Source organism: Tiliqua scincoides, chromosome 3 (assembly GCF_035046505.1).
Source record: "Tiliqua scincoides isolate rTilSci1 chromosome 3, rTilSci1.hap2, whole genome shotgun sequence".
In the NCBI taxonomy this organism is placed as follows: Eukaryota; Metazoa; Chordata; class Lepidosauria; order Squamata; family Scincidae; genus Tiliqua; species Tiliqua scincoides.
This window is the reverse complement of record NC_089823.1, coordinates 150,880,724-150,908,652: the sequence shown is the minus strand read 5'-3', so window position 1 is coordinate 150,908,652 and position 27,929 is coordinate 150,880,724. Positions and strand designations below refer to the sequence as shown.

The window sequence follows — 27,929 nt, the reverse complement described above, 5'->3', positions numbered from 1 at the left end:
TTAATGTCCATACTGCTACATGTCAGACCTGCTATGGTCTCAGGTTCAAAGTACATTATGCATGTAGAATAACTTGCAATCAATGCTTAATCAATGTTAAACAAACAATTATGGTTGCTAGAGGCATAAGGCTTGCTAGAAGGATTGTATGGGAACAGCACATATCTGTCTGCATGCTCCAAGTAGGAGTAATATACTTGGAAGGTACGGGAGCTTGGCCGAAGTCTGTTCTAGTGGACGTGACTGTGGTGGTTCCACATGTATGTTACCCTTGGTTCTGGATCTGGTGGCACCATTTGCGTGCCTTGGGATATGCTTCTGTATATGGTGGTTTGCATGCACCATTCTCTATGAATATGGAGACTGACATGAATCAGTTAAAGAAAAAAATGCAGGCAAATTCTTCAGGGTTGGGGGAGGGTACTGTGAGAGAAAGGGGGATATATATGCAGAAACTAACTATTTTTTCCTCTTAATTGTTGCTGCCTTTGGTACATTGCTGGGTAGGATATCAGCCATGGATTAAATGAGGTAAGGGGTTATCTGATTTCTATGTTAAAATTCTGGAAATCAGACATTAAAACTATGGCTTGTCAGGTTTGTCCATAGACATTATAACTGCTTGATGTTGTGTGATCTTGAATGATGTAGCAAGTAGTAGAGCTACTTCATAAGCATAACACATTGTGTACAGAATTCATTGATTAGGCACACCTAATAGCTTAAGTGGGAAAAAAGCACCCTTTGTAGACTTGATAGTCAGTGGTGTACCTAGGGTTTGGTAAACCAGGGCATGAGTCCTGGGCACCATTTGGAGGTGGGCACCAGTGTGCAAGTATGTACACGCTCCAGTTGCTTCCTGAGTGTCTGCAGCATGTGGGCAATCGCAGCAGCTGGGGCAATTTTCATAGCAGCTGCTGGGGCAGAGTTGCCCCAGCTGTTGTTGTGAGTGCTTGGGCGCTCCCATCAGTTCCCCTGAAGTGATATCCCATGAGATCACTCTGTTCCTGTTCAGAGTGCCGCAGTTCCTAGGTACACCACTGTGGATTGCACACTTCTGTAGTGTGTGCTAAATTCAGATTCCAAATTGGCAAGTGTCATCTGTTGAGATGTAATATGTGTCTTTAAAAATGTTTCCTGCATTGGTTAATTATGTTGTCAATAAAACAGTTTTATTGACACTTTTTGCAGATAATTGCACACATTAACGCTTTTCTCCTGTTCTTTCTAGCTTCCAGATATGCCAGTTATAATTTGCACCTACCCCTTTGTGTTTGATGCACAGGCAAAGACAACACTCTTGCAAACAGATGCAGTTTTACAGATGCAGGTAAAGCAGTAATTTGCTGTAGTATTTCTAAAATAAGGAGCATATCTAGTTATTCCTGGATTGCTATGATGCAAGTCTGTGGGCTCATCGTTTAAGAAGATTTTTTCTCTTACATTTTGGTCTTAAGAAGGTGGCAAGGGATGCTTTGTGTATGGCACAAAGAAAGAAACTGTACAGTCATATGAGGTGCACTGTAAGAGCTTTCTTTGCTTTGAATACTGGGCCCAGGTACCCTCAAATCCAATTTGGATTGTTGTTAATCATGTAAATTTTGCTTAACTTCTTGTTTTTCTGGGAAGGGCTGAATTATACATTATGGTAGCATGTAATTTTCCCATGTATGCTTAGTTTGCTAAATTAGCAATGGGGAGAGATCAGTATTGGGGCCACAGCATGAGAGGGTATTTCACCCTTTGCCTCTACTGACATCCCAATCTGGAGCCCTTCCTCCAACCATTCCTATTTCTCCTTAAGCCATTTCTGCCCAAAGTTGCATGTACGCAACAAGGATCAAATGTGTACACCTGTGGGCTGGGCTGAAATTAGTTAAGTTAGCTTCAGGGGTCTCATCTAGACCAGGACCGTGGTGGGGCCAAAGTATTAAACCCCCTCTCTTCCCAAACCACTATCTTAACCTTGGATCCCATGTTTGCTGCTTAGGAACAAAAACTAATTACAGAAGGACCAGTGATACATAACATAAAGTTGGACCTCAGTATCTGTGTGGGAACTGTTCCCAGATCCCTCGCATATACCAAAACGCGTATAATGAAATCTGCAGACCTCAGAAGGCCTCCCTCCCAGATGCAACCAGAAGACTCTTCCTGTTGTATCCAGGAGGTACAGGAAGGCCTTCCTGACCCATGTTGGGTCAAATCTGCAGGTCCTGAACCCCACGGATACGGAGGGCCCACCTGGTCTCTATAGTTTGGCCCTGGCCCTAAGTCATTACTACTTAAGACTGAGTGATGACTTTTATACTTCTGTTAAAGGTGACAACTCACTTGGTTGCCTATTGTTGCCTATTGTGAATACGAATTGCCTACGGGAGACCAGAAAGAGGGAAATCTACAAAAAAAATTGTTTCCATTTTAGGAGACTGTGTCTAACGTAGATGCATGTAGACAGGTGGGTTAGTAAACCTGGCGAACTGGTTACATTCATAGACTTGTACTCAGACCAAATATGCAGCACGTCTGTGGGAAATAATATCTGTGAGTGTCACCCCCCCATGGAATTTGTAACCACACATTCACTCTAACCAGGGAGTGATTTATCTGTAGAAAAAGTCACACTAGGCCCACCTCTAGTACTGTCAGTCATCCTTCCTCTAATCTGAGAATTCAAACCCACAGCTGTTGGACAACCACCCAAGTTTCCAAACATACATTCAAAACCTGAGTGTCAACCCTGAATTCACAGATTAGGAAGTGGAAAAGTTATATGGCTTATTCTGTGGGGCAAAACACACGGATATGGAAGCTGATGTGGATTTTTTTATCCAAAAATGTGCTACATCAGTGGGAAATGCTGATTTGCATGGGAGTTTTTGCACATTTGCTTTTGGCCTTTTAAGTTCTCTGTAAGTTCTCAATAAGAAGATCAGAATGACTGAAGCTTGCTACTGTCAGATAGCACTTGCATAGATGTTTAAAGGATTTATGTGTCACAAAAGGAGCTGAAATGTGCCCTAAAAGATTAACCCAAAGTGCTGGATGCTGGTTGGCGTGGTGAAGACCCCATGCAAAATTGATTCCCTCTTTGTCTGTGGGCAGAAAGAACATTCTGAGGGAGGGAATAAAAATGCACTGAGGTTTCCTGATGCAGCCTGCACTATAGCTGATAGATGCAGTGGTATCCTCAAAACATTGTTGCCTCCAAAGCATGTTTTCATCCCTAAACCTGACTGGCTAGAGACCAGGAGGCAGCATTAATGGAAGCTACCTTGCAGTTGCAAGGAAGAGATCTTCTTGGTGTTCGGGGTGCTGACTGAGAAAATACTTTTTGTTGTTTTAGTGAGGCGTGCCACTGGTTGTATCTAGAAAAATCTTTGCTTTGGGTGTCAAAAGTTTGGGAAATTCTGTATTGGTGCGATCATGAGCCAGAACTGTTATAGCCAATGGCATATTTTCTTGAGCATCAAGCCTGTCTTGCATTCAGTGTTCGTTGCAGCTGCTGCTACTATTAAGGCTTTCACTTGGTTTTTCCCAGATGGCTGTTGACCAGGCTCACAGACAGAATTTTTCATCTATTTTTATCCCAGTACTTGAATCTGTCAATCCATGTCTGATCTTAATAGTGCGCAGAGAAAACATTGTGGGCGATGCCATGGAAGTCCTAAGGAAAACTAAAAATGTAGATTACAAGAAGCCTCTCAAGGTATACTCTGTATTCATGTTTACAGTTTGTGTTGTACATTTGCTTCAAGGACCCCAAGCTGCTGCTCCTCCTTTCTCTTCTGAATTTTCATCTAGAACCCAGGATGGGGGTGGAAGATTTTGAGGAGATAGGCAAAGAAATAATTTTGTGTCCCTTTCCTCCTGCTGTGCCTCCACTCAAAAGTGCACATGTGCATGGTGATCATGCATGCCCACACACTCACACGTGGTACCACCTGTTCAGTTTCATCACACACATTTGCTTGTAACATGTAGTCTGTCCCTCAGTGTACATCATCAGAGTCAGACTGATATTGAGTCTGTGGCTAATGTGCTTCTATTATATATTTTTTCAAAGTGTATTTGTCACGTTCAAACCTCACATTTTATGTGATTGTATAAAACATTTTACAAGTACAATTTACCTTCATTATCAACTGCATTTGCTGGTGTATCAATGTCCAATATTTTTTTGCTTTTGTACAGGTCCACCACATATGATAGAACATTCCTTCTTGTCTTTTACACTTACAACATCTGTTCCGTAGATTTTCATATATTTTTGCCAATCTACCTGGAGTCAAATACCATCTGTATGACCTGTACAACTTAATATAGTTTGTGAAGTGTCCTTTAATACAGCTTTTTATCTTATGTGTTGATATCCAACTAAGAAACCTTTATGTGTGTGTGTTAATTATAATTTGCTAACTGCATTGCCAATGTTAGGTTATTTTTGTAGGGGAAGAAGCTGTTGATGCAGGAGGACTCCGCAAAGAATTTTTCTTGCTTATCATGAGAGAGCTGTTGGATCCCAAGTATGGAATGTTTAGGTATTATGAGGAATCTAGGCTCATCTGGTTCTCAGATAAGGTATATAATTATTATCTTATTATAGTGGTAATAAAAGATTACCTTTTTTTCCTTCCACACGATTCTGTGTGTGCCTGTTGAAGGATGCTGCTACATTATCACCGAACTCGCTGTCATTCAGTGCTCTGGGATGGTTAGCATTTGCTCTGTCTTCTCTTGTGTAGACTGTTCCATCCTGAATATGTTTATCTCTTCCCTTTCCTTTTACTTGTCCATGGTCACAGGTATGTCTATTATGGTGTAATGTACTTTTTTCAGCAGTTCTTTTGGGGCGCTATGCAAGGTGTCCCTATTCAGAGAGACTGTGCCCCTGCCCTCAAAATGTGGTGGAGACAACTGCTCACATTGTTTTGCAATGTCCATATTACGATGATTTGAGAGCTAAATTTATCTCCCCGATTTTCGGTACTGAAACGGGGATGCAGGTGGAGGAGCAGCTTGCTTTTCTGCTTTCTGACGTATACTCTGATATATCATTCAGGGTTGCCCGCTTTTGTTATGCTGCACAGTTGGTAAGAAAGAAAATTGAGAGTGTAAACCTCTGATTTTATGATTTTATACGTATGTAAAGGGGTGTTGGTTTTAATTCTGTGTATTTTGTTTTGTTGTCTGTGTCTAGCTGGTCGGATGACCGTAAATAAAGTATCTATCTATGTCTGTTATGGCTCATATGTGATGAGGCATACCTGGCTAGTTTTTGTATTGTGGAACTTTTTGGACCAAGAGTCTATGCTGTTAATCGTGCAACTTATGATTGAAATATTGCCACTCTAATGCACGCTAATTACTCGCCTGCTATAGTTGTTGCCTTATTAGAAACAATTGTGAAAACAGATACCCTTTTTTTAACTTCTAAAATATTAATTTGATAGGACATTGTTTATCCCATAGATTCCAGTCTTTCCACAATTGATGTAAATATGCATGAATAATAATTTGGGGTGATTCGTCAAAACTGATCAATATGCATACTTTCATAGTACGAAACAGTTGACACTTACTTTAGTTTAATTGCAGTTTTTTCATATTCACAGACCTTTGAAGACAGTGACTTATTTCATCTGATTGGTGTTGTGTGTGGGCTAGCAATATATAATTTTACTATTGTAGACCTTCACTTCCCTTTGGCTTTATACAAGAAGCTCCTGAACAAGAAACCTTCCCTGGAAGACCTCAGAGAGCTAATGCCTGATGTTGGCAGGTGAGCACATAACAAATAAGGTCAGTAAGTAGACACACATCTCTGTGCAATGTAGCTTTTTTCATTGGTGCAAAGAAATAAAATGAAAATTCTGTTGGAAAGAAGATAATGTCAAAATCTTTTCACTAATTTGCACAGCTTGGACAATTGTTCGTTTTTACTGAGTAGATGTACTTGGTTTAACCTGTCTGTGTTCAACAAAACATGCAAGCAGTGACTAGGGTATCATGTTGCAGCATCAACTCAGGCAGTCGATATCATCTGTCCTTCTGTTGAGACTAACAGTAATGGCAATGAAAGGAGCAAATAAAATTAAATGCTGAAAATATTGGTGGCCTGATATCCCAAAACTGTATTTTAAAACTTGCTTGATTCTGATTTTTGGAACTCTCCTTGAGTTGGAACCACTTCATGTTATCAGCTTGACAGCCGTGAGGAAGAAGTAAGCCGATGTTGGCTTGTGATCACATTAGCCCTACAGAGACAGTCACGAGAGTCCACCAGCCTACAGAGACAGTCACGAGAGTCCACCACCAGTCCACCAAGGATTCAGCTCTTGGCAGGACTTTGAGGATGCCAGAGAGAGAGAGAGAGAGAGAGAGAGAGAGAGAGAGAGAGAGTTTGTGTTTACTTTCACTGATGTATTCCCTTGGAGTCAGTGGGTTATGCAAGTGTTAATGGACAGCAAATTATCCTTTTGCTTTTTTTAATAATGCCCCAAGTTTAGCTATTACTGAGAAAATTCAACTATATCTCTGCTGTACCACTTTGAACAACATATAACAGATTGCATTGTTAAATGCACTTAAATCCCCCCCCCCAAAAAAGCTTCATAAACCTTTGTATTGAAGCTGGTGTGTCAGAAAGAAGCACTCTTGCCTAGGCTTATTGATAGAGGTGTTTGTTTCTGGTGAGTAAGTTACGATTATAGCCCAAATCTTACTGAACACAGTGAGTGTGCTCCGTTATTTATTTTACTTCTGAGTAAAATAACACAGTTTTCAAACACTTCTGTTTTTTTTTTTTAGTTTAGAGATTTTTTAACGGAGGAGCATTGAGTTGTGAACTGCCACCCTTAATTTGAAGTATTGCCACTTTAGCGCAAAGGCTTACCTCCTCAGAGAACTGGGTCATAGACTTGGCCTGCTACGCTGTGAAGGCAACTTGAAATTGCACACATATTACCACTGTTTCATGCCATAAGCTTTTCATATGCAGCAGCTCTACAGAAAAGAGGGGCTGAACTAATTCACAACAAAAATTTCTCTGCACTTGAACCTTCTCCATAGCTAAACTGAGAAAATAAACCTTTAGTTGTGTACAGACATGCCACCACATATTTTTATGTTATATGAATCAGTACTGTACCCAGCATTCACCCCAATTGACTTAAGTACTCCTGCTTTTCCTCTCCTGTCTTGACTGGAATGTTTTATTAGAATTATTATTCTGATCCTCCTTGCTTGGTGAGACCTGTTTTTCTTAGGGGCTTGTTTTAGGGGCTGGGCAGAAGATGTGCTGCTGAACGGGCAGCCCACATGATAATTGGGCTCTCCCATATCTTGAAAATATGATTAAGATTTGCATATTCTCTTCTGTCGTTTTCAGTTAATGTCCTAGGTGAGAAAATATTACTTATTTCTGGTCATTACCTGCTTAGTGACCTCATTTCTTGCTTAAGGACATCACTTCCAGCCCTCAGCAGGTGCTATGAATACTGTTTGGCCAACTGTATGAAATGGTTTGACACCTCTGCCCTGAAATATAACTTCAAACATTGCTGGTTCTTGGACGTTAAGTTCATGTCAGGACCTCGGAACCATCAGTGTTTATAGTATATCTTAAAGCCTAAAAAGTAATTGAAAATTATTAGATTTTCAGGGGACTGAACACTGATTAATAATAAACCCTAAGATGCTGCTCATGGAATAATGCAGTCATATTCATTTCCAGGATAGTCAGAAATAGTGATGTCTTTGGATGGGCATTTTAGTATTGATGTATACTAAGGGGAGGATTGCCATTGTAGCCAGTGCCATTGCTAGTGCTACAAGTCATACTACACAAGAAATGTTAGTGGAATTGTGCCTTCTCCATTGTAAGGCCCCCTTAGGAAAGGGGACACTTCACAGTAAAGATGGAGGGGAGGGAATTGAGTGCTCAACTCTTTCCCTCCTTAACTGGATGGTGAAGAGTTAATCAGAAATACAATTATTTCCTTTTAATTCTCCTAGTGTCAGCTGTTTTACTTTGACACTGTTTTGGATCAGTGTTTACTTCATAAACATAGCTCTGGAATCCATTGGGGGAAGAGAACCTAATGAGGATGCTACTTTCCTCATTACTATACTACTTTCTTCATTGCAAAGCACCCACTCTTAAGGGGTGCTTTGCAGCATAGAAGAGGCCGCTGGACTAACATGAGACTGGGGCTCTAGAAGAAAGACGCCTGGGGGGGACATGATTGAGACATACAAAATTATGCAGGGGATGGATGGAGTGGCTAGAGAGATGCTCTTTTTCCTCTCACATAACTCCAGAATCAGGGGACATCCACTAAAATGGAGTGTTGGGAGAGTTGGGATAGACAAAAGAAAATATTTCTTTACTCAGCATATAATTAGTTGGTGGAACTCCTTGCACAGGATGTGGTGATGGCATCTGGCGTAGATGCCTTTAAAAAGGGATTGGACAAATTTCTGGAGGAAAAGTCCATCATAGGTTACAAGTCATGATGTGTTTGTGCAACCTCCTGATTTTAGAAGTGGGTTACCTCAGAATGCCAGATGCAAGGGATGGCACCAGGATACAAGTCTCTTGTTGTGTTGTGTACTCCCTGAGGCATTTGGTGGGCCACTGTGAGATACAGGAAAGTGGACTAGATGGGCCTATGGCCTGATCCAGTGGAGCTGTTCTTATGTTCTTAACATTCCATACAGCTGCTGTGCAATATTAGTTTCACTGAGTTTCTTGAATGTAGTGTAAAATATCAGCATATATGCAACTATTTTAAATGAAACTTGAATAGACAGTGACATTCTAATCACTGTTGGAACAAATACAGTATTTAAACAAAATTATTGTGAAAGGATATCAACTCATTTTGATTTGGCAAACTTCTAGATGTGCTGCCTCTTAATCTGGGATGTAATTCACCTCATTTGCTTTGCAGAAGCATGCAGCAGTTACTGGACTATCCTGAAGATGATATAGAAGATACTTTCTGCCTCAACTTTACAGTAAGTTTATCTTTTGTCACCTTGTATGTCGTTGTGATGGTTAATAAAATATAATTGGCTCCCTTTTCCCATTAAAATTCTGGGTTTAAATTTTGTATGAGATATTTTGCTAATCTGTAGTGAATGATGAGTTCTCTGTAACAAAAAAATAAAATAAAATATTCTCTCATATTCTAAATAGATCACTGTTGAAAACTTTGGAGCAACAGAAGTTAAAGAGCTAATTCCTAATGGTGCCGATATTCCTGTTGTCAAACAGAATAGGTGAGTCTTGGTGTATGTGGACAGAATATGTTTGCCTTGGCTCAATTTGATCAGCGAGGAAGGTGCTTTTCGCTAGAAAGGGTGGTAATTCAGATTTGAACTGAAAGGGGGGTGTGTGCATATGTATGTCTGTCCATGCTTGACTTCAGGTATATTTGTTCTAATTCAGAAGCATAGAGCTTGTAAAAACATGCTTCTGTTGGGCAGCAAATAGACAAAGGGCACAATCCTAACTTGTGCTGGGACAGAGAGGCTGGCGAGCCTATGCTGCATCCAGCACAGGTTTGGGGCCAGAATCAGCACAGCCCAAGGTAAGGGGAAAAGATTAAAACACGTGCTGCACTGGCCCCAGTGGGTCTACTCGGATCTGTGCCACCTTAGAAAGTGGCACAAATCAAAGTAGAATGGAGCAGCCAGAGGCTGCTCCATGTCGCCCAGGAAAGGGGTCAAGATCTGGCATAACTGCCAGATCCTGGCCCCGCTGCCCCTGGGAATGTCCACTGTCCGTCCTCCCCCCACCCTGAAATGCCCCGTCCCTGCCCTCTCCACGCCCCCCCCAACCCCTGCGTCAGCTGAGTTCGGCTGACGCAAACTTACCCCGCTGGGCCTGGATCTGATGCAGGGAGGCGAACGCAAATCTTGTACTGACCTCCCCAACTCTAAAGTTGGCGCAAACTTGTCTTACAGCATGTTTGTGACACCCCTGGATTGGCACAAGTGAATTGTGCCAGCCTAACCCAGGAGTTAGGATTACACTGAAAAGCTTTTAAACAGTTTGTTTTTCCGTTATCTGTCATCACTGTGGTCACTAAGGCACTTTCTTGCCTTGTGGAGTAATTGGTTCAACACAAGTTCCTATGCTTAGGCCAAAGCATCTTCTTTGTGGTTCTATTATAATTTTTAACTGAGAATAGCTATAAATAGTGCTAAATTTGCTGCTGTTTTGTTTCTAGGGTGATTGCAACTGAACATTCTTATCTTTTGAAAATATATCCATCTGATTTTTAGGCAAGAGTTTGTGGATGCCTATGTGGACTACATCTTCAATAAATCCGTGGCTTCTCTCTATGATGCATTCCATGCAGGCTTTCACAAGGTGTGTGGAGGTTCAGTTCTTCAGCTCTTCCAACCCAATGAGCTGCAGGCAATGGTGATTGGGAACACGAACTATGATTGGAAAGAACTGGAGAAGGTATGTTGCTTCATAGTGGAAGTTTTTAGTGCCCACAGGCAAGCTTTTCCCAAACTTCTTTCGACTGTGACCCCAAATTCGGTTTTTCTCTCTGTCCAGCGATCCATGGAGTTGGTACATGTTAACAATAGTAACAGGGAATGCTGCCTTCCCGTGACCCTCAGGAACATCCATACGTCCCTCGTTTGGGTCGTGATCGAGTTTGGCAACCACTGCCATAAGCTGACTACTGCACTTCTCATGATAGAACTTTATAATTTAGTTAGAAGATGAAAACTCTTTTCAGTCTATTTTAAAGATGAATGCGATATATTCACTGATGTTTACCTTGCTGATTGTGTTATAGCCTGCCCTAAATAAAGTAGGCAATTGATTCCCCCCCCCCTTCACACGCATCCCAGAGCCAGATGTTTTGTTTAGGATTCAAAGCAATAATCACTATTCCTATAGGTTAAGAACAGAGCCTCCAGGTGGGTTGTATCTTAATCTTGATGAGCACAGATGGTGGTTACATGAGAACTTCTTTCTTTCTCCTCCACATGATGGCCACCTTAGATGCCTAAAAATCCATTGTTGAAGGGGGGAAAACCCTTCCAGGCAGAATTGGTGTGTGGGTTGGGGGGGTAGGCAAACATCCCCACCCTTAATGAATGGAACTACCTTCAGTTTGCACAAAAGTTGGTTACAGTATGACCCAATGCATTATAGTTTAATGACATTTTGTTCATATACTAGGTTTTTGTTCAGAATGCAGCATATCTAGATTCATTGTATTTATAACCTTGAGATGATGCTGTAATTTTGGTTGTTCCCCTTAGAATACTGAATACAAAGGAGAATATTGGGCAGAGCATCCAACAATTAAATTTTTCTGGGAAGTTTTCCATGAGTTACCACTGGAAAAGAAAAAGCAGTTCTTGTGTAAGTATATCTTATATCTCTTCCTAGATATAAGAAATCAAATGGAGGCTCTATAGCAACAATTACATAGGCCAACACACATTTTTCTTCCTTAAATGTTACACCAATTCCTGGGTATATTTGGGGTGCTGATTCCAAAAATGGCATCCGTTTTGCCCTATCACGTCTAGTTTTGGAGACACAGCATAGCCTCTTTAGTGAATGGTTCAAGGAGCTTCCTCATGAGGAAACCTACACCATGGCTTCCTCATGAGGAAGCTGCTTGAACCATTCACTAATGAGGCTATACTATATTGCCAAAGTTAGATGTGATAGGGCAAAATGGATTGCATTTTTGGAATCGGCACCCCAAATTCATATCAAACCACCATAAAGTTTGGGAAAAACTTTTCTGACCCTCAATTTTGTAGGGTCCCTGTTATCAGTGTCTTCTTTAAAAACTTGGAAAGGAGTTGGGGGGAGAAGAAACAGATGTTGGAAGTAAAAAAATACTGAGTCCAAGAACCCCCATTGATGCCCAAAACAGCGGATAATGAAATCTGCAGTCCAACCTGTTTTCTGAGGTGCAGGAGGTCATACGCAGCCTCCCTATGACTCAGAATGCCTGTCGGAACCTTTTAGCAGGCACTTCTGGTTTTTCACGAAAACTGGAAGCGTCTGCCAGAAGGCTCCAGCAGTTATTCTGAGTTACAGGGAGATTCTGTGGCCTCCCTGTGACTCAGATGGCCTCCTGAAGATGAGGTCCTCTGTGGGTCCTCCAGATGTGGGTTCTGAAACCGTTGTTAGTCAAATCCATGGGTTCCAAATCAATGGATAAAGAGGACTCATGGTACAGGTTTGAGGTGAAGGAAAGGGAAACAACTGGTTCAGACATTATGTGGAACCATGGTTTATTTTAACCATGCTTAGCCTTTTTGGTACCAATCCTGGCTTGTTAAACCAAGATTTTCTAATTGCTTGGTTTCATTGTGGTTTGTTCCAAACCTAGTCCCACTCACTGTCGTTCCATAAGGTGCGTGGATTAAATCCCAAATACTTCAGTTCTGCCCAGCCATTGGTTTGCAGAAGAAAGGGGGCATGACAGTTTGTCTGGAGATATCTTAGCATGACCAAAAATGAAAAACAATAGTTTTGCTCCCATTCCTCTCCTTCCTTCTTCTCATCCATAAAAGTTAATTATTTTCTATCCATTTCCCCAAGGAATCATACACCCCACAGTGTATCTATCTAGTTTTACTCCCCTTTAAAAGATATTTAAAACTGTCTAGACAGATTTTCTTTTAAAACAACTTTATTTACAAGATGTGACTTTTCCTTGTTTGGGATTATACTAAATGCCTTTGAGGTGTATTTACATTTGCTTGGCAGAATAGCTAAGCAGAGAAACTGCCAGCCTAGGCAGTTCAAATGGGGGGGGGGGAAGAGATGTGTGAACAAACCTGTTGCTAGGAAGATGAAAAAGGCACAGACCCTTTGGCGAGAGTGCCAGTGGGAGAAGCTTATAGCCTGGAATATCTCTTTTCTTGCTAATCAGTACTGGTGTATTTAGATGCTAGCGCTGCAAAGGCAGGACTACTGAAACAAATATAGGGCTCACCACCTTACACCAAGGCTCTTAATTCACCGCCCACCTTTGAGTTGGTGGTAAATCAAGTAGCCCCATTGTGGGGCTACTGCGCTTACCCGGGGAAGGGGACAAAAGTCCCCTTCTCCCGAGGTGCCGCCGACAGCTGCCTTGGACACGCAGCTCAGGATTGCAAGGAAGTTTTTCCTTGTTTGCTTTGGTGTGAATTTTGAATGCATGGTACACCCTGTATGCCTACAGGCACATGTTTGAAGGGATTAATTGCAGCTGCTTTTGGTGAGATATTTGTAATACCAGTGGAAAACACTGCTGCATCTGCCCTGATTGACTGATATGACTAATGGAAGGTTGAAAATAGAGCTTTCACCTAACGGTTTAAACAATTTATGTACTTGTTGCTGGATTAATGTGTTTTCAAATAATGAATTTTTTATAGTGATTTATGCAGAAACTGTTAACTTCAATAAATAGCTTAAAACCACATTCTCTGAGAAAACTATAAAATGTACTTATGTAAATACATGTAAAATGTATTTATGTAAAATTTAAAGTATGAAGTTGCTTAATACCAGGTCAGGCCATTGATTTCTCAGTGTTATCTATCCTGACTGACTGACAGCAGCTCTCCTAGATTTCAGGCAGGGGTCTCTCTCAATCCTACCTGGAGATGTCCGACTCTTTCTCTGTGCACATGCTCTAACTCTGAACTATAGCTCTGTAAAATAAATGCTCATATATTTAAAAACAAATGTATAACAGTTAATTAAAACATGTAACTTGTATGTATAGAACATTGCTGATTACCAGATTGTCTTGGTAGCTCCTTGTTTTAAAATGGTGGTGCTTAATCTCGAAGCAAACCGAATATAGAAAGCAGTATTGTCTGTTATGTAGTACTTGTGCGTGAGACTCTTCTGGCATTTTTATTTGGACCTCTCTCTTTCTCTTCCCCCCCCCCTTTATTGGTAGTATTTTTGACAGGGAGTGATCGTATTCCTATTCTTGGGATGAAGAGTCTTAGTCTTGTTGTCCAGCCAACAGGAGGTGGAGATGAGTATCTTCCAGTATCTCACACGTGTTTTAATCTTCTTGATCTTCCAAAATACACGGACAAGGAAGTGCTCAGATCTAAGCTGATCCAGGCTATTGATCACTATGAAGGCTTCAATTTAGTATAACTTATAGAAGCTGGGAACATTAAAATGATTTCTGCATCTATTTTGCAGTAGCACATTCAGTAAAAAGGCTGACAGTGAGATGGTGATATAAAAAGTTGTTTGTAAACTTGTGTCATCTGATTACTTATGGCAGCCAAAAATCCTTACACAAATGAACTGTCTTGATGACCTTCTGGAGCCACATTTTCCATAAACAATAAAAATGCAACTTTGGAATAAAAATGAAAGTTTCATTAACTAAATTTTAGTACTTCACATATTACAGAATGACTTGCTGTGTGTGTGGAAAGATATGCGTACACTTTTTTCAATCACTGCAACTGAGTCGCATTTAGATTTTTCATTTTGTAAATAAGTAGCTTTTTTTGTAATAAATTAGCTGTGCTCCAGTAGCAGTAGACTGTCTTTTTGAATTGGGGCTTATCTTATGAACACAGACAAAAAACATAATATCTTAGCAGAGAGCTTTGCTTTTGTTTGAAAATCTAAGATGAAAACCAGGACACTAGAAATAGTTTGTATGGCAGCCCTTTCATACAGGATCAGAGATGGTTTTTCTTTACATATGTTATCAAAATGATATCAGTGGTCACTTGTTAACCATGTGGAGGAATTATCAACTATGGATCCATTTTTTAAATATTGGAATTCCATCTTTAAGCAGTAATTTGAATCTAGGAGCACTTGGTACCTAACATTGTTAGCAAAATATCCACTTTTTGCCTTTAACCAACAGAGCAGAGATTGCATTCCTTGTTCTCATTCTTAAATGCTGGGAGAGCAGTTTTGGAGTTCTTGTTGAATTTTCACTTTTTAAGGTAATGTTTAATGCCCTGTTTTTAAAAGTTTTTTTTTTTTTTTTTTTTTTGGACTGCAGTAGAACTTTTTGTGAGATGATCACATTGACTTGAACGTGTGGATTGATGCAGTGGGATGGGTGGGACTGACTTAAATTTCTGAATGTTTACATGTTATTGATAGTATGTGACTTTCAGCTGTGAAACAAATATTTTATTTTTTTTAGATTTATAAACTACAGTGAAAACAATTCAAACATAAAATAAACGTTCTTGAATGAAAATATTGGATTGCATACATGTATGCATGTAGATTTGTTGTCCTTTCAGCAAAATTTAACTTGATTCCATGAAGTAATTAACAGAAAAGTATTTACTTAAGGTCATATCATTAGGTCTTTTCAGATATTCTCAACGTGTACATACTGCATGTGGAGGAAGAAGCAGAAGTGTGCTTCAATGGCCTCACTTCCAATTTCCATGCATATAGCTGAAGGTCTGAAAATAGATAGCTATGCATGTCTAGGCAGTCATTTTCAGACTTTTGGCTCCCTACATGGGGTGGAGTGTGGTGATGTTGGGGGCATATGTGTCCATACACTATGTATGATTCTGGCAGGCTCCACACCCTATTAATGCTTTGCTGTGTCTTCATATTTGGCAAGACCAATGCAGTATCCATAACCCACTTGATTGACAACTTGAAGGAAGTCAAACAGTGTCTTTGCTGTGTCTTCATATTTGGCAAGACCAATGCAGTATCCATAACCCACATGATTGACAACTTGAAGGAAGTCAAACAGTGTCTCGTGGGATATTGAGTGGATGCTATGTAAGATGAGCCTTTTGGGAGAAGGGATGAACAATTCACAGTGCATAATCCTAGATGTAATTTTTCTGAAGCAGTTTATTTTGACATATCTGTGTGGAAGCGGCAGGGCATAGCTGTTCAGGGAACTCCTTTATGTATTAAACCTTGACATTTCTTCCCTTGTCAAAATAGAAAAGAGGAAGCAAACATTCTTACATCTGAATGGGTCCTCCCTTGTTAATAGTTTGTTGTGTATGTATGCCAGACTGCAGTATAAGGTTATTTATGTGTGTGTCCAGCATGTATACCTATTTTAGGAAACTATCACAAGCCCCTTAATACACACTTGCAGATGTTTATAACAAAATGTGTTAATGCTAAAGTCTTAAAGTAATCTTGTAAAGAGAAGTAAGCATAGCCTAAAAATCCATTATTTTATAATTTGAATCTTTATCACTATAGATTTCAAATTGCTTTATGCTGGAGTAGTCCTAGTGAAAACTTTGGGACTACTTTTGGAATAAATTGTTGGCTACTTATCAGATTTGGAGGGGGGAGATAGTTGTGAGATATGGATGTTAAAGGTACCAGCAAGCATTGCTGTCAAGGTTCCAGCTGTATATCAACTACCATCATATGGGTACCTGTATTCTATCTCCAGCAGGGCAAATAGCAGTTTTGTGGGAGTGAGCTTGATTAAAACCAGGTTGATTGAACACCCTAGCCTGCAGGTCCCATGACTGCAGGATTCTGTTTACAGATCTCCTGTGTGATTTTTAATTTGACCTTAGATGCAGTAATCCAACAAAGCTTGATGCAATTAAGAGTCAGGCACTTTTATTAAGTGTACAACTGTTAAACAGCTTTTTAAAAATCTCTTTGGTTTTCTTCCAGTATTGGTTCTCTCAATGGGGAAGTTCATGATGAGTTAGCTTGTAATGAGTTCCACACTGAGGACAACGGTGACTGTCTCCTTTGTGTACCCAGAACCAAATAATGGTAGAATTATCTTCCTCACCTGTAGGAAAAATATTTATTTATTTTGGTTTGCATATAGCAGTAATGTTTGTACAGGCAGTTTTCCTCATAGGACAGAATGACATATTAGTCTGGTGAGTGGATTCCCAACTGCATGAAAGTGGGAGGGGATGAGTAGGAATAGCTTCCAAAGCTAACTAGCTTTGGAAATAACTGTAGCTACACCATGTAACTACACCATGTTTGCATCATGTGCACACACTGGGGGGTAGAGCCCTATGAGTTATGTGGGAATCTGTATGGATACTATGCTATAGTTGGCTGGATTGTGCCAATGCCACTAATACTAGTTAAAATATATACTTTTGAATAGCTGTAGCTGGATTCTGCAATGTGTGAATCATAAAGACATTAACATGTACCATACCAAACTAATTTTGATACATACAGATACAGCCCACTAGTCTCTTGTCCCCGATCGATGGAACAATATGAGGATCTTCTCTGGTTCCAGAATTTCTCTTGGGTTTGAATATGCTGTATGGATCCTTTTATGCAAGACCAAGAAAAATGTTAGCTAGAAACATCATCAAAGTGTTTTTGAAACTCCATTCTTAGTAGATACATTCTTTTGCTATGCTGTTCCCATATTCTGTGACCAAAGATGTATTTGTAAAAACTAGTATATAATACGTATGTAAAAATGAGAATTATGAACTATCGAATTTAAGAAAACATTATTGTAGATTTGAAGCTCTAGCCTCCTTCGTTTCCCTGCCTGTAGCTCCCAGCTTGGCTTTCTTCCATGAATATAACCTCTTCTAACTGCAGGGATTAGGATATTGGTAGTGCAGTACATGCAGGCTAACAATGTTGAAAGCTGCAGACCAAAGCCCAGATTGTGTGTACAGACTTGGGACCTTATGATATGCAGTGAGAGATTTCCAAATGGTGGGTCTCACAGTCTGGCAAAATCTAAAGCAATGAGGTTGTTAATAGATAGGGATGATAGCTAATATAAAATTTCATACAGAAAAGTTACAAAAAAAGTTTTCCATACAAAATGTATATACTAATATATGCTTTGAATTGACCGTGTACCAGATTTTCATACCAAATTTAAATATTTGCTAACAGTATTTTGCAAACACATTTCCTATGCCATCAGATCTCAGCAATTAAAATTTCTAAAGAGACTCTTTTATTAGTAAGTTCTATTGTTTAAAAGTCTGGGAAATGGTTCCCAAACAAACAAAAAGTTGGGCAAAAACTACTTAACACATAAATTCATCCCAGCTGGGATCTATAAGAGAGGAAGGTTTCAAAGATATACTGTCTGCCAGGAACACCAAACCAGCTGGTGGTATGTTTGGAGGGTTGGGTGTGACTGATTCACACACATTTCTGAGTAGTGATTATGCTAATCTGGAAGTTTAATCTCTGACTTTAAGGAGGTCACGCACAAAAGTAATTTGCTGTTTGGGGCCATAGAGAATCCAAAGGGTGTAATTCACATCTCTGCCACAAGGTGGCTTCATTTTTAAAACACTATCTTTTGCACAACAAACATACACCTTGAACATAAGGCACATAATTGGAAGAAAACATGGGAGTTTCTGTCTCTGTGCTTTCCTCATATCGCAAAGTGAGAAGGTAGTTTTTGCAAAACTGCAACTAATTGGCAAACCCTTTTCCCCACATGTCAATTTTCTTCTATACTCCCCATCACACAGTTTTAAGGGCTAACAGCCCAGTTTTGAGCTTCCCAGCACCCACTGGAGCAGTGGCTCTCTAAAGTGGCTACTGCTGTATTCAGCAGGTGCCGGGGAAGCAGCTGGAGATCTCCTCTGGGGAAAGGGGACTTTCATCCCCTTCCCCTGGAGCAGGGGTGTCCAAAGTTTTTGGCAGGAGGGCCACATCGCCTCTCTGACACTGTCAGAGAAAAAAGAAAAAAAGAATTAATTTACATTTAAATTTAAATAAATTTACATAAGTTTACATAAATAAATATATTAAAGATGAACTTATATGAATGCATGAAGGTCTTGCAATAGCTCAAGGCCTATAAAAGGCCTTGCACAAAGCAAGGCTGGCCTTTCCTTTGCTTCTGCTACTGCATCACAGATGTGAAACAGCAAGCAGTGGAGGAAGCCCTCATTCCACAGCTCATGCAAGAGGTCAAACAGTCACCCTTACGCTGAGAGCAGTTGCGTCGGGCCAGTGCTGGCTCCAACAAATCTCCGGAGGGCCAGAGGCTCATTGGAGACTAGGGGCTCCCTGAGAGCTGCACTGAGAGGCCTCGAGGGCCGCATGTGGCCCCAGGGCCGGGGTTTAGGCACCCCTGCCCTGGAGAAAGCTCCAAGCCCTACAATGGGGCTTCTCAAGTCTGCACCAGCTATTTTGCTGGCGCATACTTGAGAGACTCTGTGTCGGGTCTCCCACCCCAGTTCCTCCCTTCCCCCACCCTCATTCTGCTCTCTTCTCACCCCCCCCCCCATGTGGTGGTTGCACTTACTCCTGCCTGTAGTGTGTTCTCTTCCTATTGGTGTGGGCTCAGCACCCAAAAGTAAAGTGACCTTAATTGACAAAAAATTATTTGGGGCCTTTGCTTGGAGAATATGCAAATGCAAGATAGGCAAATACTCTGTGATCCTGCTATGTAAGGTCCTTGCATCCCTTATTTCTGAAATTAGGGAGTTAGACTCATTACTTTTTGGGAAACATGAATCTATTTTGGCCATATCCCTCAGTATTTTATAATATCCATTCCCCATTACCATAATATCCATTGCCCCATTTCATCATCTCAAGAGACTGGATCTGGCCTCTGCAGGCTGGTGCATCTCCATGCACTGGCCTGGCTGACTTCAGAGGAAGAACAAATCTGCTTTACGGCACATTTGACCTTCCCAGGCTGGCGCAAAGGATTTGCACTGGCCCAGCGCAATCTCAGGTTGTGCTCTAAAATGCACATTACATCGAACAGTGGTTCTCGAACCTTTTGGGAGTTTTACTCCCAAGGTAAGTCTTTGCAGGGCTGGGGGTGAGGGCAGTGAAGTGATCCCCAGGATCACGTCACTAACGGGTGAAAGGGGGTGCTTTTACTAACTACAGGCTGCAAGAGTTGCAGGGAGCCCCACACAGCCCTCTGCATCGCTCACGGAGGCATGGAACATTGAATAGTTCGCAAAGCACTTCCTAGTTGCGTTTGCAAACGCAGCTAGGAAGTGCTTTGTCAACTTTTTAATGTTCCAAGCCTTGGTGAGCCCCCCAGAGGGCTGGGTGAGGCTCCTCTACTTCCTGCAATGTACTGCAGCCATTTGTAAATAAAAGCACTCCCTTTCACCTGTTAGCAATGCTGGGATTGTGTTGCTGTCCTCATAAGAACATAAGAACAGCCCCACTGGATCAGACCAGAGGCCCATCTAGTCCAACTTCCTGTATCCCACAGTTGCCCCACCAAATGCCCCAGGGAACACAACTGATAACAAGAGAGCTGCATCCTGGTGCCCACCCTTGCATTGGCATTCTGACATAGCCCATTTCTAAAATCAGGAGGTTGCACATACACATCATGGCTTGTAACCCATAATGGATTTTTCCTCCAGAAACTTGTTCAATCCCCTTTTAAAGGCATCCAGGCCAGATGCCACCAGCATATCCTGCGGCAAGGAGTTCCACAGACCGACCACACGCTGAGTAAAGAAATATTTTCTCTTGTCTGTCCTAACTCTCCCAACACTCAATTTGAGTGGATGTCCCCTGGTTCTGGTGTTATGTGAGAGTGTAAAGAGCATCTCTCTATACACTTTATCCTTCCCATGCATAATTTTGTATGTCTCAATCATGTCCCCTCTCAGGCGTTCTTTTCTAGGCTGAAGAGGCCCAAACACCATAGCCTTTCCTCATAAGGAAGGTGCCCCAGCCCAGTAATCATGTTAGTTGCTCTCTTTTGCACCTTTTCCATTTGTACTATGTCCTTTTTGAGATGTGGCGACCAGAACTGGACACAATACTCCAGGTGTGGCCTTACCATCCATTTGTACAACGGCATTATAATATTAGCTGTTTTGTTCTCAATACCTTTTCTAATGATCCCAAGCATAGAATTGGCCTTCTTTACTGCTGCTGCACATTGGGTCGACACTTTCATCGACCTGCCCACCACCACCCCAAGATCTCTCTCCTGATCTGTCGCAGCCAGCTCAGAACCCATCAGCCTATATGTGAAGTTTTCATTTTTTGCCCCAGTGTGCATGACTTTACACTTACTGACATTGAAATGCATCTGCCATTTTGCTGCCCATTCTGCCAGTTTGAAGAGATCCTTCTGGAGCTCCTCACAATCACTTCTGGTCTTCACCACTCAGAAAAGTTTGGTGTCGTCTGCAAACTTAGCCACCTCACTGCTCACCCGTCTCCTGGTCATTTATGAAGAAGTTGAAAAGCACCAGTCCCAGGACAGATCCTTGGGGCACACCGCTTTTCACCTCTCTCCACTGTGAAAATTGCCCACTGATATCCACTCTTGTTTCCTGGTCTTCAACCAGGTCTCAGTCCAGGAGAGGACCTGCCCTCTAATTCCCTGACTGTGGAGTTTTTTCAATAGCCTTTGGTGAGGGACCGTTTTGAATGCCTTCTGAAAGTCCAGATATATAATGTCCACAGGTTCTCCCTCACCCCTCCCCTGCCCCTTAAAAGGACTGGGGAAGCTTTACAGGAGCTGGTGGGTTGCGATCCACTAATTTGAGAACCACTGACATAGAGCATAGTTTGACCCTTAAAAAGAGGCATTCTTTATAGAGTAAATGCTTCTTCCAAGATCTTGTGCATCTCTCAGAAATCTTAGCATGTGCTTCCTTCAAAAATACTGTTTTAGTTCTAGGCAAATGTAATTATTAAAAGTACCTTGATTAATCTCCTAAAATGTCTTTAAACCATTTCTGCCCAATGTTGCAAATACGCAACAGGGATCAAATATGAACACCTGTGGGCTGGGCAGAAATTGGTTAACCACATGACAGCTTTAGTATTCACCACATCCAGTTTATTTCTAGAAGAAGGGAAGACCAGCTGTCCTCTCCTTCCACCAGCCTGCTGCTTAATCTTTTAGGTGTGCAGTTTGAATTAACAAAGAGCAGCATGAGAATGACTTCTTTTGAGCAAGCAGTCCCAGCCTGCTGCTTCAAATAGTAGCCTCAAGCTGTTCCAATTAGGGACTGCAGTCTGTTACTAATTGCATTTAAAAGTGAACAGTTCCTAACAAAAGTTGCCAGGCCTGTTTAGTGTAGAGAATGATTACCATCTTCAACATACCTCCCCTCTCTTCATGGCTAGCAAAGTTTTCCGTTCAAGTCCAGTAGCTTGTTCTTCATCAGTGGGGATACCTGAGAAGAATGTATATGCAGAAAACAGAAGCTGAATGAAGTGTCATGTGTAGAGCTCTCCATTTTTAATCATTTGAAATTAAGGGCACAATCCTAAGCATTTCCACTCAGAAGTAAGTCCTACTGTGTTCAATGGGACTTACTCCCAGGAAAGTGAGGTAAGGGTTGCAGCCTAAGAGGCCTTGCTGTCTCAGCACAGATTCAGGATGAATAGTAAATTTTTTAAGACCTTGTCAGTACCCCCAAATGTCAGTCTTTCATAGCCAATCCATCAACTACTCATGTATTTGGTGACTGATGTCCCAAAATCTTCACATAGAGTGACCATGTTCATAAGTTGTTCTCATTTGCTTGACAATAAGCTCTCTTGGCCAGCATGTTAATAAATTAGTTGCAGGAGAATGTTGCCATTTCATAGAGAGCTCAGAATTAGACATGGAGAGGTGATCACAGATTCCACATATTTCATCTCTTTTGGACATCAGATGTGGCAAGTAATGCTATTGGATCACCCTCATTTCTGAAAGTGAACAAATTTGGACATCCCTTTAGGATGTACCAGTTCACTAATGGTAGGTGAGACAATAAATTAAGCAGCTGGAAGAAATTGAATAGGCACAGAACAGCCAAAGGTAAGCACTTTTAAGTTCCATTGGTTTCAGCTGGTGAGATTTAAGTATGTATGTGCTACATTTTCTTTACCCTATGATAAATGTAGTTACATTGTATACACTCAATGAAACTACATTGTATATATAGTAAATGAAAACCAACTCTGGAGCAGCTGTGAAAAAGAAACGGTTCTGGGGAAAGGGGTTAAAATTTAAACTGCCGCTATTGTATTCCATGTTGGCAAACTTCAGTCTTGAAAGACTATGGTATTGCGCTCTGAATGGTGGTTCTGGCACAGCGTCTAGTGTGGCTGAAAAGGCCAATTCGGAAGTGACAATCCCTTCCACGCTGGGAGCAAGTATAGTGTGTCCCTGGTCTGTCTCCCTGGCTATGGGCCTTCCTTCTTTGCCTCAGTCCGTTGGCCAAGTGCTGCTATTGTATTGTAATCATGTAAACACATGATGTAGTCACATTTAGAATAATGTGTACGGTTTTGGATTCCCTGTTTCAAAAATATTATAGAGATGGGAAAAGTTCAGGAAAAGGGCAACAAAAATAAGTCTTGGTGGGGGATGTGGTAGAAATCAAGATCCTTAGCACTGAGAGAGGTATTTAGCCCTTTCCCACCATATTGTGCTCCTTAGAATTATGATCTCTGGGTTTTAGGAGAAGAATCTATACACTGTAAACTGCAGTCCCAATTCTAATCTCTTCCCTGCTGTTGCTGCTTTTCAACTTTAAAAGCACACAGGGCTAAACTATACATTTAATGTAGTCTGTAATTTGACCCTCACACAAAAATGTGATAAAGGCTGCAATCCTAACTATACTTTCCTGAGAGTAAGCCCCATTGAACAAAATAGGACTTACTTCTGAGTAGACCTGGTTAGGATTGTGCCCTAAGGAAATGATGTGTGAATAGAAAGTGCATGGACTCCCCCTCTCAAAACACTACAACTTGAGGTCATCTAATGAAGTTCAATGGCGGTAGAATCTGGACAGACATAGAATACAACGCAATGTAGGACATTTAAATATGGTGATGGCTGCTAGCTTATATGGGATAAATTCAGGGAGACTAGGTTTAGCAATAGCTAATATTCACAATGGCTATATGGAGCCTCTGGGCAGGAGCAAAATGTTGCTGGAGAACAACAGCAAGAGAGATAGCTGCTGTTGTATGTATGCCCTGCTTGAGGGCTTCTGAGAGACATCTGATTGTCTATTGTGGAAAGCAAGTGGTGAGCCTAGATGAAGCTTTGGTATAATAACAGCACTGCTGCTTAATGTAGATCTGTTATATTGACTCCACTGTGACAAATTTTAAAAAAAACAAACCAAACTTGTGCATCCACAGTGCAAGCCCCAAAATGCTTTATTTCCTAGTAAGCATATTCAAGACTGGAGCCTTAGTGGCATTAAACATTAACTAAAATCTATGCCATGTACTATTTGCACAGTGCTCTGGAAGGAAAATTTGAGTTAAGCAACATGAGCAGAAAAGTCCAATTGCAACACCATTTAAATTAATATCTCAACTACAACCCTGTCCGATGGGTGTATATAAGGGGAAGCTGGGACTAATTCTACCTTACTGATAGTGATGGATGCATGTTCTTATGTCACCTCCTTCCGTTGACACCAAGGAGGCAATCTTTTGAGGTTCTATGCTAGGACTTTTCAACTATCCCCCCTCCTCTACCACCTTTTGTAGGTAGCATTTTTTCCCCCTAGTACCACTATCACCAAACATAGCTACAGCAATGGATAGTTTGACTCCTGCTCTCATCTTAGCTCTGCACTTTTCTTATCCAAACATTTTGTTTGGAGGGCCAGGATGTTACACACCACCACCTTGATGCTAGTGTACTATTGCTTCCAGTAGGGCCAGTTAGTCTTGATGGCTGGGGAGGGAATCCAATGCCACCTGTCACACCATATCACTACTAGCCCTAGTGGCTGAAAAGTACTAAACTATGTAGCAGGTGGTTTGGGGCGGTGTGGGTGTGTGATGAGAAAGGGGTGATTCTTGGGTGTGTTGATTTCTGCCCAATCCACAGGTGCACACATTTGATTCCTGTTGTGAATATGTAACATTGGGCAGAAATGGCTTAAGAATCTCAGAACCTCCAGCTCCTACTACTGTGCCCAAAGCAGTGCTCCTCCAATGTGAGGGCAAATGTTACAACACAGGGCAGTAGAAAATCCCTGTTGTGTCGAGCAGGGCCATGCGGTGGGTGGGGACGCAGAGCTTCCTAGCTGGAATTCTTAGGAGGGACCCAAACGCCCCCAACCCACTTGCACATGAGTTGTAGGTGCGTGGGTGCCTCACAGCAGGACTCTAGTGGGGAGGCTCTCCCCACCCCACCACATGTCACTGAGGTCTAGTAGTGCGCAGTCTTGTTAACCATTCACTAGTCTCCTGGCTCCCTCAGGCACCCTCCTGCTTTATGTGCAACGGGGGGGGGGCTGGGAGGCAATAACTGTCCTTTTTAGAGGGGGGGACTGGTGGTTTTGCGCCTCAACCAGCTGATATGTCGCCTCAAAGGGGGGAAGGCCCCCTCTTAAGGGGACCCCTTGTCCTGTGGTGACTGTGCCATGCCTGGAGGCAGGAGAAGCAAAGCGGGAATTGCACCCCCAGGCCCGTGGCGGCACTTGGGGGGGTTTGCTGCTGAGGCGCCCCAACAGTGCCACAGCGCCACGGAGGCCTCCCCTCCCCAAGGGCACGGGCGGCTGCACCGCCCCTGCCAGCCAGAGCGCCCTCCCCGCCCCCGCGGGCCTGTACGCACCGCCGGCACTCAAGGCCCGGATGGGGCCGGTCGCTGGAGCCCGTGCGGGCGCGCGGGGCGCAGCTCGCTGGAGGACGCGGAGCAGCAGCAGCCTGGCCGCCATGGCAGTGCAGGGAGGGCAGCTGAGCAAGGTCAGCGAGCCCTCCAGCTGCCGCGCGCCTTCACGGGGCTGCCAGGCAGGCGCTGCTGGCCGCACTCCCCCCGCCCACCCGACGGGAGGCGGTGCCCTCTGGCGGGCTCAAGGTCCGCTCCACAGGGCTCGGGGCGCCTGGCGCGGGGAGGAGAACCTTAGGCTGCGCGCAGCGCCCGCGCCCCCTTCGTTCACGCTCCTGCAGCACTCGGGCTGCAGTCCTAGCCACCCTTTCCTGGGAGGAAGCGCCAGTGACGCTGATGGGACTTGCTTCCGAGCAGACAGGCAGAGCTCCCAGCCTGCAAGCCTCGCCACATGTTCCTGGGGGGAAGCCCCAGTGACTCTGATGGGACTTGCTTCCGAGTAGACAGGCAGAGGAGTAGGCTCCCAGAAAGCACTTCACGGTCTCAGGCGAACGCAACGCCCCATCCAGAAGGCACTTTGATGACATTCATCATCCTCATCGTGGTCTCTCAGAGTCAGCATAAAAGCTCTTTCCCGTCTGCTGGTGCACTGAAAAAAGAGCGTTTAGGATCAGACCAATTCAAGAGAAGTTTTTTTTTTTCTCAGCGAGAGGCAGCGGCGCTTGCTCAGTGGGTCGCGGTTTCCAAACCGGGGTCCGTGGAGGGGGAAGGGGCTAGGGACCCCCAAACCTATGGGGCAGAAATGGGGAGGAGGGCAAAAGAAAGCAGGACACTGGTAAGGTGGCGCTTCAGTGGCCAAAGAGCCCCAGGCGAAGTTCTGAGTGGTGCTTTGTACTGGAGCGTTAGGGTAAGGCAGAAGGTTACCTGTAGCCTCCTTAGGTCCACTGGGAACTTGGGCAGATGCAGCTCTGCTTCAGACAACGGCTCCTAAGCGCTCTCCTACCCTGGGCCTCAAGGCTCAGAACTCCCACCGCACTACTGATGATTCTTCACAGGGCAGGTGAGAAGCCCCCACTGCTCACAGATGCACGTCTGACCAACATTTCATAGCCAAAGGATTTTCTGTTAAGCAGACATTCTTCAGCTAGAGTTGATTCTACCCCTCTGGTGACAGCCGCAAGGTGCTAATTCTATCTTGTTTCTTTTGCACACTGGTTCCCAACCTGTGGGACCACAGGAGGTCTGTAAGACCCTGAAAAGTGGCCCACGAGGCCTCAGGAAAAAAACAATCACCTTTTATCACTTCCAGTGCCTTGCCAAGCAAATGCTCCTTCATGGCCATCAGAGAGGGCAGAGAAAGTGCTGGCTGTGGACATTCCATTCTCCAACCTCTCTGTGGGGGAATGCTCACGTGGGATATGCTTCCCCACAAACCACTGGAGAGAGTGGAGACGTTGAAGCAATGTGTGGGCAATGTGTTCCCCATCCTCTCTGGGGGCCTGGGGGGGGTGCTCTCTTGGGAGATACTTCCCCATGGACCACCAAAGAGGATGGAGACCACCCACAGCCAGCATTGCATGTGGTACACAACTATTCCCATTTCTGCCTCAGTAGTACATGGGCTCCTAAAGGTTAGGAACCACTGCTTTAGAAAATAAAAAGCAGTGCCAGTGGAATACATACCCCACTTTCTTTACACTTCAAGTTCATGGACCATCATGTGGAGAGGACTTTAAAGTAATTATTCAGGTATTGCAATCATCTCCAGCTGGCAAGTTGTTCAGGTGAAACATGGGAGATATTCTGGGTCAAGGATCTGTAGTTCAATACTACAGAGGACAGCCAAGGCCATGAGGCATCAGTACACACTAAGGGCTTGCTTCATCAAGAGAACTATGGCAGAATAGTGTTTTCCAAAGGGCTGTAGCATGTTCTGATGCTGCGGCCACCACTGCCACTCCCCTCTTTCAAGACACACAGAACAGATAAGAAAAGTTTACTTTGAAGAGGAATGGAAAGCACCAAGGCTGTGTATAGGTGTAAGAGAACCTCATTTATCTACAGTTAGATGTTTCAACATACAGGCTCACATGAAGCTCTTCCTCACATGCGCACTCTCTTTTATGCCCTGCTTTATTTTTAGAGCTAAAATCGTAGCTTGCCAATCTAAGTTCCAACTTTTAGGGCAATCACTTGAATGTTCTTAATTGGAGGGATGTTCATTCACGTTAATTACCAGCAGTAGCATACCTAGCACCACTGGTACTGGGGTTGGACTGCTCCCACTAGCCCACCCTTGGCTTCTCAATGCCATGCTGTAAGACCTGGCCTCCACCTTGAGATTCCCCCCCCCCGCCCCCAGGAAAGCCACCTTGGCATTTGATGGGACAGGCACTCTGG

General features: G+C 42.8%; 2 protein-coding genes across 4 annotated transcripts in view; one reads left to right on the top strand and one right to left on the bottom strand.

The window, feature by feature from the left end:
• The window catches only part of HERC4 (HECT and RLD domain containing E3 ubiquitin protein ligase 4), a 50,480-nt gene extending 36,159 nt beyond the window's left edge, over positions 1–14,321 (top strand). For 2 of the 3 annotated variants that reach the window (XM_066621638.1, XM_066621639.1), the window contains exons 17-25: positions 1,232–1,330; positions 3,542–3,709; positions 4,438–4,581; positions 5,616–5,782; positions 8,955–9,021; positions 9,203–9,285; positions 10,294–10,477; positions 11,296–11,398; positions 13,953–14,321. In XM_066621638.1, coding sequence (XP_066477735.1) covers positions 1,232–1,330; positions 3,542–3,709; positions 4,438–4,581; positions 5,616–5,782; positions 8,955–9,021; positions 9,203–9,285; positions 10,294–10,477; positions 11,296–11,398; positions 13,953–14,161 — 1,224 coding nt within the window. In that variant the 3' untranslated portion in view covers positions 14,162–14,321. Of the gene's footprint in view, positions 1–1,231; positions 1,331–3,541; positions 3,710–4,437; positions 4,582–5,615; positions 5,783–8,954; positions 9,022–9,202; positions 9,286–10,293; positions 10,478–11,295; positions 11,399–13,952 lie in introns of those variants that run through there. The other variant, XR_010794126.1, reaches the window with a different exon arrangement.
• Positions 14,322–16,584: 2,263 nt separating this feature from the next.
• Positions 16,585–25,738, bottom strand: LOC136645408 (cytochrome c oxidase subunit 5B, mitochondrial-like). The gene is made up of 4 exons (XM_066621640.1): positions 25,536–25,738; positions 22,064–22,134; positions 17,196–17,295; positions 16,585–16,787 (listed from the first exon to the last, which is right to left on the bottom strand). The coding sequence occupies exons 1-4, from the start codon at positions 25,636–25,638 to the stop codon at positions 16,675–16,677; spliced, it is 387 nt and encodes a 128-aa protein (XP_066477737.1). The 5' UTR covers positions 25,639–25,738; the 3' UTR covers positions 16,585–16,674.
• Between the last annotated feature and the right edge of the window lie 2,191 nt (positions 25,739–27,929).